An 11,524-nucleotide genomic window follows, 5' to 3' on the forward strand; every position below is an offset into this window, starting at 1 on the left:
CCCTCTCCTCTCTCTCTGCTCGAGGTTTCTGCCTCTTAAAGGAAGGTTTTCCTTGCCTCTGTCGCCTAGTGCTGCTCTTGGTGGGAACTGTTGGGCTTCTGTAAATATCATCATAGAGTACGGTCTAGACCTGCTCTTTTATGAAAAGCGCTGTGAGATAACGGTTGTTGTGATTTGGCGCTATATAAATAAAATTTAACTGAATTGAATAAATGAATATCTGTGTTAAATATTGTAAAATACGGCAGTTTTCGGGAGCTTCTTGAACTCGTGAGTGAACCATGAGATGAGAACAGCGTGACTGTTCCCGAGATCAATATTAAACAATTGATTATTATATAAACACAGAGACTGAATGAGGACTTTGCTTTATCACAATTCAACTTGTAAATGCAAAAATTCAAGCAAGGCTGAGGAGTGAAAAAGGAAGAGAGGAACCAGGTCTGGATTTGCTCTCTGTGTTGACGGTCCCGGTCTGTAATGGATATGGTCTCTGAACGGTGATCTTAGCTGTGTGAACTCACAGACAGTGTCGACTCTCATGACTCTGAACAGCAGGTAGTCGCTCTTCTCTCTGAGCAGCTGGTTTCTCAGCAGACCCACAAGCCTGGAGCCAGAGATTGGCCCCGAAGGGCCCTGCACCGAGAACCGCATCACCGTGCTACACCAACAGACAGTGAAACACAGCGAAAAACAAACTGTTTACAGCACGTGACTTTACACCTTTAAGGATGTTAAAACATTCAAGCACTTCTTGTTGGAAGAATGCATTTCCTGTATTTAAAACAATTCTTTAGTCTTCGAAGAACAAACCGGATCTTTTGGTTAATAGATTTATTATTTAGTTTTAATAATGTATATTTAAAGCATTAACCGATGGCCCATTTTCATGGGCTGACTTGTAATTGGGAGAATGGCCATTGCCACTCTTAGCCCAGAGTGCCTTCTATACCACTATGCATTTGTAAATGTAAATGCTCCATATTTGTATAGTGCCTTTCTAATCTTTCCGACCACTCAAAGTGCTTTTACACTACATCTGCAGTCACACACATTCATACACTGGCAGAACAGCCACCAGGAGCAATTCGGGGTTCAGTATCTTGCCCACGGACACTTCGACATGCAGCCTGGAGGAGCCGGGGATTGAACCGCTGACCTTCTGATAAATGTGTGGCTCTACCTCCTAAGCCATAGCCGCTGTTTGAATTCAAATCACAGAATGGGCGTAATGCTTTATGGCAAGCTAGCTCGGTATTCTTAGTATGGATATCATGGCAGAGGCTGCGATGAGACTGAAAAAGACGTCGGAGGAAGCGAGGAAGAGAAAAAAAGACTGAGCAAGAGACCAGACAAGAGTAAATATCAGACTGGCTTTTACTTGTTGAGCTAAAAGAGCTGAAAGGATGCGAGACAGATGGCGAGATGGACTTCTTCCTGTTGGACTAGTCAGTAATAACTTATTAGCTGCTCACTGTGTCTTGATGTTTGGCTGTTGTCGACTCAAAATCAGCAAGAGGTTTCACAGACAGTGCAGTGTTTCGTATACGAGAATCACATACAACATTATTGATCAAACTGGGTCGATGAATTTAGCGCGAGGACACACATGTGACAACGTCTGATTTTCAAAATAAGGCGTCTATACAGGATGGAAATAAGATTAATTGTATTATTTTCACAGAAAGTATAAAACATATTACATGTGTTCATTAAAAATTAAAAACAACAACAATACAAATGTTAGGGAAATTACTTATTCTATTTTCTAATGTTTGATTTAGGGTTGCTGGAAAAACATTAAATATATTTTGTTGATATTTGTTGCTGTTTCATCACCATTTATTGCCATACAATGGGTTTATGATCAAATAGTTTATTAGAGCATAACATTGTTTACAAGAGTGCAAAGTTCTTCATAGATAGCCTCTTAATTTTGCCAAATGGGGTCCAAGGTCAACCCACCATAGTCTCATAGAAACATAGAAACACGGCAGAGGTTTAGCTGCTAGCTATAAATCTGGAGTTGATGTTAGCAAAGTTATTAGCTAACACTGTCAGACATTACGTTACATTACACGTTACTGTAAGCTCTCCTGCGTCGGTTGCTGTGGCTAGCTTGCCAACCAAGGTTCAAGCATCATGATGCTGCTGCTGGAGGAGCATCCACTATGGACGGAACTTTAGCTAACGGCAGAGGGGAAGAGAACGAACAGGACGTTGGCGGAGGAAGGTAAGAAGAGAAAAAGAGAGAGACCGAGCAAGAGGCTGCCTGCCAGAGGTTAGCGGGAGCTTCGTGAAATAAAAGTCTGCAGGACAGACAGCGAGCTGGCCTTCTTGCTGTTGGGCTAGTCTGTAATATTTCTGTGTCTTGTGTTGTTGCTTGACATTTGTCTGTTACAAAAGTTGCTAGTTTTAATAATAAATTAATCATAAGAAATCAAATGCACGTATACAGCTGTAAACAGCGGTTTTACAATTACACTCTGAAACAGTAGGGGTGCCAAATCACACAAAAAAAGAATCATACATAATGTTGCTTTAACATGTCACAGTTCACACAAACTGTAATGTCACTTCGTTACAGAGGAATCAGGAGGTCAGTAGACCAGGTTAACCAGTAAACCAGGTTACCTGAGGTGGGAGTGTCCCTGCAGTGCTCGGACCTGGATGTCGCTATCGAGGACGTGGAGCAGAGCAGCAAGTTGTCGGATCACTGTGTCCCTCTGAGCCACACTGACCTGAGACACCGGCACCAGCATCTCCAGCTCCACCTCCTCCCCACCACCTGGCTCTACAGAGACACAGCAGGGACACACTTCACGTTAGTTCTGTAATGGTCACATTTTCATTATAAGAATCCTTCAGCACACAGTTTCTCTTCTGGTCCTACCTGGTCGGACCTCCACGGTGGCCGTGGCGGTGCAGGAGCGCCCCTGAGCGTCGGTCACCCTCAGCTGGAAAAGGTAGGTGCCCTCAACCAGGTTGGTCAGGTACAGGGAGGCCTGAGTCTCTGAGCCGTACAGCACGTCCTGCAAACAGTTTATTTAATCCACATTTACTCAGACAGGACTTTGTGTTTGCATTCTAAGGATTCAATGAAATCTAATTTGTTTTGAAGAACTTTAATTAGAAATATTTAATACAGTGGAATTAAATGAAACTGCGTAGCTACGTGAGGCCATAGTTGCTATTGATTTTTTAGGGCCCATTATGCCAAGACAAAGACTGAGGTATTTTCTTGTGATGGTAAATTACTGTGTGTTAATTCCAGAAAATGAGATAATAAAATCATTATTTCATGAAAACTGTCCTAAATAAATATCAATAAAACTGTTTAAAAATTAGTAAAGTAAAATAAGTTAATCTTATTAAATAATCTTATCTACTTTAATCTACTCTATTTTAACATTATCTACTCTGCTCTAGTATAACTTAATTCTTATTCTAACACACTCTAATCTTCTCTAATATAACTTTAATCTAATCCTATTGTAACACACTGTAATCTGCTCTAATATATCTTTAATCTAATATAATCTAATTCCAACATACTTTAATCTGCTCTCTCTGATCAAATTCTTGTTCTGACCTTCAGACCAGACTTCCTGTATCAGTGGTCTGTACTGACCCCGGCTGCAGGACTCTGGCTGTCTCTGACCCATAGGTAGTGAACCTCTGTCTGGTCCCCGTCGGTCACGGAGCCCCGGAGGACTAGAGAGTTGTTGGGTAGAGTGAGAGTGTGGCTGCCGCTGGCGTGAGCAACGGGTGGAAGACTTGTGGCTGCAGGAGGAAGGACGACAGGAAAAAAACATCTGGATTGACTAAAGTTTGGTTTTGGACTGGATTCAGTAAACATGCAATATTTTCATTATCGATGAATTACACATTTACCTCGAGCTCACAGGAACATCTTCAAATGTTTTAAGGGGAAACGGAGCATGAACTATAAAGTAAAGCGTCTCACCTTCCAGGACCCTGACAGTCAGCGAGGCGCTGCCTGTCGCCCCCTCCTGGTCAGAGACCGTCAGTCTGAGGGTGTAGCGTCCCACCCGGAGGCCTGACGCAGTGGCTACTGCCTGGTCCGCTCCCTCCAACTTTAATCCTGGGGGACCGCTGGGAAGAACAAGACGGAGAAGGCGTGCAGGTGAGTCGGTGCTGTGGAGATCTGAAAAAAACTTAATCTTCATTAAAACGTTCACACAGACAGAAACTGTTTGTGTTCTTACCTGACGGCGTCCCAGTGGTAGCTGACAATGCCACGGTCACCGGTGCTATCGCTGCCGTCCAGCGACAAGCTGCTCACCGGAAGAAACACCTTCCTGTCAGGACCCACAATGGCCACAGGGCCACGGTTTGACCCCCTGACCTCTGATACTGAACAAAGGGAGAGGAGAGAGAAGGGGGCAGTAAATTTAATTATAGTAATATACATTTAAACAATTTTTTAATACACTGAACAAAATTATAAACACAACACTTTTGTTTTTGCCCCCATTCAATAAAAGGCCACTCCAAAATGTGCGCTGTATGAAAGGTATGGAGCGCGTCCCGACATAATGGTGCAATACTCCCAGAAAATAAGGCAGTGTGAAACCACCAGTGTTGGGCATATTACTTCTAAAATGTACTACATTATAGATTACTAGTTACTGTCATTTGAGAGTAATTAGTTATATTACAATATTACTGTCTCTAAATTGTAATGCTTTACACTACTTTTATGTTACTATTTAAAAGGACACATTATTCTGATGTCTTGGTCATTAAAATTAACCTCTGATTAATAGCGAAGAAAGACGCTGTGCGCATTTACGCACGAAGTACAGCAGCATAACGTCACTGATTATTTGAATTTCCCGACACTCGGTCAGGACGAGCTTACAGTAGCCTTTCAGCAGGAGGTGGGCCAATGGCAGTTTTCGCGTATTTAGACGATCCCCATCGAGGGAGGACACAGTTTTTTGCTAATAATGCTTCTACAATTTGTTGCCACTCGTGCTTCTGGCATTTTGATTCTGATAAGGAAAGTAATTCGTTAACAAAGCACAAACACACAGCCTATAGAAATCTATTTACACATGATCCATCAGGGAGCTACCGTCTTGTTAAGAGAAGCCGAGCTTCCCCATAGTTTGCACCCTGCCTACAGTCTCAAACATCGGATTCCAGCAACAGGAATTAATATTTCTCTTTTACTCATGGATTTGTTTTTCAGCTGCCGAAATGTTTCTTGGTGATGGTGAATTATTAAAAAAACAAAATACCACTAATTCAGGTTAAAATGCGTTGTAACACGCGTTACTGAGATTGTAATGGGTATAATATTACCGTTTTTTTTTAAAAACTAATGCGTTATATTACTGCGTTACAGCAAAAAGCAATACATTACTGTAATTACTCCAACACTGGAAAGCACTTAGTGTTTCTAAGTAGAGCCTGACCAATTTATCGTTTTACAGATATTATCGGCCCAATATAAGCTACTACAGCCGATATATGACTATTAAAAAAAAAACAGAGTTGGATCCTTCCCTCAGGTCACGAGTGTTGCATAGTTTGCCCTCCAGATGGCGTGCTGCAGCTCCTCTGTTCAAAACACAGCAGCACCACAGAACATCAGCTGACCGCAGCCTGCCAGAGCTCAGTGCCAGTGTTGTGTCTATTTATGCTACCTATCGAGATGTGCTACTTAGCGGTTCTGCGCATGCGTATGACCCACAAGCGTGGTCTGTTTCCACGCCCATAAATCTGTGCAACCTTGAAATGCAGTCGAGACAGTGACTGACCGTCAGCAATATCTAAAAATATCATTGTCTCTCAGAATACGCTACCCCTGATATCTTAAATAAAGGCGTAATATAGTATTTCAACATGCTCCCCATCTCCTTACAGTACACATGGAGTGAGCAGTGGTGCAATATAAAATGATTCCGTAGTGGGAGCGAGGGGCGTTTTTAGGATCTTGAAACATTGGTTAAGTTAAGTCTGTAAAGCAGTAAAGCAACAGGAAACATCCTCTACTTATACGGCACAACAAAACTCACAACAACACTATTAACTTTCTCATTTTGATGTTGCTAAATTGTAATGTCATGTGTCTAATTACAATAATATAACAACAAAACTGCTACAGTATGAACAGGGGGGTCTGGGAGTATTCCCTCCGAATTTTGAGTGTTAAACACTTAATTTCCTGCATTCTGGTGTTTTTCTGCACCAATTTATTGTGGAAATTATTTATGTCAAGGGACACACAAAATTCAGGTGTTGCTGAATTGTGGTGAATATTTAAGAACATTTTGATATTTTATGACCTTGTAACTGATTATTAATTGTACTACTGCCTGCCTTGGCCAGGACACTCTTGGAAAAAGAGTTTCTCTGATTTAATAAAGGTATAATAAAACTATTTAAAATCTAAAACTGTGACAGAATATAATGCAGAGCAGCTCTCAGGCATTCTGGGTTGCTTTCAGATGTTTCTCCTGTAGATCAACTTTTAATATCATCACTGCTGAATCAACACACATGCAGGCCTGACTGATTGAGGTAACCTCTTTAAATGTGTATGTGGCACCTTTTTACCTCATCAATAATAAATTAAATCTCCTCCTCAAACTCCTGGACTTTAATAGCTCCTGTGTTTCAGCAGGTTTTCTGCTCATGTTCAAAGTTCTGCACATTCAGAATCTAACTGGGTTCTCTGACATTTCCAGAATAAAGGATATTTTGAGAGGTCAAACAGGATAAATCATCATAAACTTTGCAATCAATCCGCGGTCCACCTTCGTGCTGCACTGTGTGGAAGGGATCCATACCACAGATTCTGCAACCCGTTGCACCACTACTATCCATGGTAGTGTGGGGATGTTTTGTTGTGCAGGATCACAGCCCCTATGTGTCCACATGAGGAAAGGTCAAGATAGGCTATCAGAGTAAAAATGGTCTGTTGCATTAGACTAGGCAACTTGATGAGTTTATTTTTTTAAGTAGCCCATTAAAATATTCCTGCAAATGCAGTGAAGAAGTTCAAGTTCTAAAATTTGTGATTTATTTTCATTCATAAAAACGTCTCAAAACATCTCACTATTTATTAGCCTACTTATAAACGCCAACAGGGTTGATAAACTGCAGTTTGGAAAATATAACTGCGTCGCGCACAACCCTCGCATTCCAGCAGCAACCTCTGTGAGGACCAGTCCAGTCAACACGTGTATGGGCGCACATCATTTTAAAACAAGACAGTAATTAGGCTGTCTGTCTTTCAGTCAAGGTTTAGTTAGTCTGTGCTAATGCAAGTTTCCCCTTCTGACAGAAGCAGAACCTCATTTGGGACTGTACTAGATGAGACAAAGAGGTGGAACAGGAATCTAATTGAAAACACTTAGGGACGTAGGTGCGACTTTGAACCTGGGGGAGAAGCTGAAATCTGATTTTTAAATAAAGCACTTAAATGCCAATTTCTAAAAACCTTTGAAAACAGAATGTACTTATTATTGTGGCTAAAAGTGGGTATTTGCAATGACAGAAGATGGAGAATAATATAACTTGAACAAAACAAACTATATAAACCATGGAACAGCTGCTGGTTAATGTAGCTCGCCACAGTACAAATGTATTCAGTTCTCCTAATGTTCCACTTGTCTGTGATATTCCCTGAGTCTCACTTGGCCCTGACTCTCCCTGTTCTGTGGTGGCTCACATCTAGAGACAAATGTTTGTGAACACAGAACTGTCTTCAATGCAAACTCTGATGACATGCTATTAACCTAACAAAGTCATTTTACTCTGTGAATTTTAGAACAAACTATACAGTATGTCTACTAGCTATCCATACAACTTCTAAGCTCATCCTCCTCAGTTATTTCTGCTTCTCCTCCTGTGACCTCTGTCCTCTTCCTCTTAAAATACTGCAGGATGCTCGTCTCTGTGTGAACATTTTGACCACTGTTACTTTTAAATTGTTTATGGACACGTATGTACACATACAGGACTTTTTAAGGTCAAGGATGGTCAGAGACAGGGGCAAAAAAGTGGCCCAGGAGTTTGTCCCTGGTCAGTCCACTCTCCAGACAGTATTTGTTGGGGCCCTGTGTGTTTAGAGAACTTTATTCCTGCATTCTTAAGAATTTTATACAAGTAGAGTGCAGTGTAGATAACCTTATGAACCAATATATTTTCAAAACTAGAAACCCCTCTCTAACTCTTCTAAAGTAATCACCTGAGCTGAGCCCTTCAGTATAATAAATAATCCATATCATCATGCTTACCATAAACTGGTGCTTTTTGCTGTGATGGTTCTGACTCTGTTTTGCTATAGAACTCATTTCTGCTGCCCGTCTCATGTTCACCATGTCAACGCTAGTACTGGTGCCGCTGGCCAGTGGCGGGTAGAGTACTCAAAATCTATACCCAAGAAAAAGTGCAGTTACTCCCATAAAAAGTAAAAGAACTAAAATGACAAACCTATTTCAACTGCTGTACATCAGGTAACATGGTTATTTCTAGGGAATGCAATTTGCTTTGCTTGTTGATTATCTGTAATTTAGCTATTTCTACAATTCTATTTCTACAATTATTTTCCTTTTTAAATCTCCATGAAGGTGTTGATAAGATCACTTTATAATATCCCTTTTGCTGCCCAGCCAACTATTGTTACCTGTGCCTTTTATTATGGAGATGTAGCCAACCAAACCTCTTGCTTTGCTGTAGCACAGGCTGCCAAAACAATCTGATTATTCCTGAAGCATCTAAATAATCTTCACAACGCAGATAATTATTGTGGCAGTAACACAAGCAGCTCTTTGTTGAAGCAGGTAAACCTGCATACAGAGGAAGCTGTGCGTCATGCGTACAACCCAACAGGACAATTTTCCATCTCTCTCTCTATATCTCTCTCTGTGCATCTCAAAAATAAATAACAGCTGGTAGCTGCTGAGTGAAAGATTAGTTTCACCGGCGACATTCTGTTTATGGACTCACCGTTGGACATCGTTATAAAACAAATAGTAACCGATGTGTATTAAAGAGAAGAAACAGGCTAATGCTCTGATCAACAACAGGACACTTTTAATATACAGTATCTCAATCTATACCAGTGATCATCTGACATAGATCTTAGAGTGTGTAGTCTTCATTTGCTCTGCAGAGACTAAAGACGCTTTTAATGTTAATGGAAAGTGAAAGTTTTTCACTTGCCAGCCTTTTAAAGAGCGACGCAGGCTGCTTTCTAACACGGTCACCAGTGCCATGGTGTGGCTCACTGGATTTCAGTTGTATTAGTAGAACATAAAGCGATATTTGCCTGATTTTCTAAATGTTTGCATCCACCCAGCTCTGTGACTGTGACAAGCGCCCAACCAGAGCTTTACTGTGTGACTGCACACACAGCCTGGATGAGCTCATTTCAGTTAATGAAGCAAAATGCAGATTACAGACTGGTTAAGTTATAAAAGGTATGAATGGAAAATGTAGCGAAATTAAGAGTAGGCCTACATTAGATGTACCCTCCCCTGCTGCAGACATCATCACTGCTGCCTTCAGCTAGAAGGAAAAGCAGCACAAAAGAAAAGTCTGTAGTCGTGTGTTCTCGCATCTTTAATGAACAAAGTGTTTCAAAGTTTTGCACATTCTTTCAGAGCCAAAGCCAACACCTGTCTGATTCCAACACTAACAATCTGGTCGATCACTTCAATCATGTCTGCTTGTTGTCACTAAATATTACTGCTCCTCTAAAGGTTAGGCCTACGTCTAAAGCTAGTAAACAACCCTGGATAAATGACAGCATTCGCAGCCTAAAAAGAGAATGCAGGAAAGCAGAGCGCAGATGGAAAAAATCCAGTCTCCAAGTCCATTACCTCAGTCTGAAGGATTTATTAATTAACTACAATAACATGGTTAAGGATGCGAGAACACACTATTTTTCTGAACTCATTACTACACATAAACACAATCCCAGGTTTCTGTTTAAGACTGTGGATCAGCTGGTTCCACAGTCTTAAACAGTTTACCCAGCCGCTCCTTGTGCCTCAGCTGGAAGTAATGATGACAGTGAATTGTTTTTATCTTATTTTACCAATAAGGTGGTGTCAATCAGAGCCTCCATTACCCCAGCAGCCTCTTACTCAGAGGTCCCTCACCAGCAACAAGAGAATTTTAACCAGTTTTATCCCATCGACTTGTCTGAGCTTTTAAAAACAGTATCACAAATGTGTCCTCCAGCCCACTTGATGTAATACCTACACAGTTTTTACTGAAAGTAATAAATTCTGTTGGGCCCCATTTGATCTCTGTTTTCAACAGCTCCCTATCTACTGGTTGTGTCCCTGATTATTTTAAAACGGCTTGCGTGAACCCACTTTTAAAGAAACCTGGTTTAGATCCCTCCCTCCCACATAATTTTAGACCAATTTCAAAACTGCCTTTTATTGCAAAGATTTTAGAAAGAATTGTGTCCAAATAGCTGCTCACTGTACTGGAAAATAACAAATTATTTGAAAAGTTTCAGTCTGGTTTTAGGAAGTACCACAGCACTGAGACTGCCCTGCTTAAAGTCACCAATGACCTTTTAATGTCTGCTGATGAAGGCATGTGCTCAGTCCTACCAGGTACTCCTGGACCTTAGCGCTGCTTTTGACACCATTGATCACAACATCATGTTAGACAGACTAAGGCACTGTGTGGGGATCCCTGGTACTGCCCTAGAATGGTTTTCATCCTACCTGTCAAATAGGAAGTTTTGCGTGTCTGTAAACAACTATGTCTCTTCGTTCTGTCCAGTTAAATATGGTGTGCCTCAGGGGTCGGTCTTAGGACCCATTTTGTTTTCCTTGTATCTGCTTCCCCTTGGACATATTATCCATAAACATGGCATTTCTTTTCATATTTATGCTGATGACACACAAATATACTTGCCCGCCAGATCCACAGAACCTGGAATGCTGAGTTCACTTAACAACTGCCTTTGTGAAGTTAAAAAATGGATGTCAAATAATTTCCTCCAGCTGAATTCAGACAAAACAGAAATCCTGGTCATCGGGTCTCAGCAGATGGCAAAACAAATACTGCCATCTGCTGGTTCCCTAGTAAATCACATTAAGCCTGTGACAAAGAACCTTTGTGTTTGGTTTGATAGTAATTTTATATGAAATAGTAAAGCAGCACACCACAAAGCTTAGACTTAACTTAGAAATATAGCAGAAATTTGATCTATGTTAACTTTTAAGGACACCGAGACCATTTTACACGCCTTCATCTCATCACGCCTGGATTATTGCAACAGCCTTTTCACCTGTTTAACCCAAAAATCTATTGATCGACTCCAGACTGTCCAGAACTCAGCTGCCAGGCTTTTAACCAGAACAAAGAAATATGACCACATTACTCCTATTTTAGCTTCATTACACTGGCTCCCAGTATGTTTTAGAATTGACTTTAAAATTTTATTGATCACTTTTAAAGCTCTTCATGGTCTCTCGCCTTGTTATATTTCTGAACTTTTAGTCCCATACACACCAGCACG

At 40.9% G+C, this 11,524-nt stretch overlaps 1 protein-coding gene across 5 annotated transcripts in view; it reads right to left on the minus strand.

The window, feature by feature from the left end:
• kiaa0319 (KIAA0319 ortholog) overlaps window positions 1-11,524 on the minus strand; it is a 32,643-nt gene that overhangs the window by 8,667 nt on the left and 12,452 nt on the right. For all 5 annotated transcript variants that reach the window (XM_046043671.1, XM_046043675.1, XM_046043674.1 and 2 more), the window contains 6 exons: window positions 4,230-4,377; window positions 3,968-4,116; window positions 3,632-3,783; window positions 2,894-3,032; window positions 2,635-2,794; window positions 525-661 (listed from right to left, as the gene is read on the minus strand). In XM_046043671.1, the coding sequence (XP_045899627.1) occupies window positions 525-661; window positions 2,635-2,794; window positions 2,894-3,032; window positions 3,632-3,783; window positions 3,968-4,116; window positions 4,230-4,377 (885 nt within the window). The remainder of the gene's footprint in view (window positions 1-524; window positions 662-2,634; window positions 2,795-2,893; window positions 3,033-3,631; window positions 3,784-3,967; window positions 4,117-4,229; window positions 4,378-11,524) is intronic.

The sequence above is a fragment of the Micropterus dolomieu genome, linkage group LG03 (assembly GCF_021292245.1).
Source record: "Micropterus dolomieu isolate WLL.071019.BEF.003 ecotype Adirondacks linkage group LG03, ASM2129224v1, whole genome shotgun sequence".
Taxonomy (NCBI): domain Eukaryota; kingdom Metazoa; phylum Chordata; class Actinopteri; order Centrarchiformes; family Centrarchidae; genus Micropterus; species Micropterus dolomieu.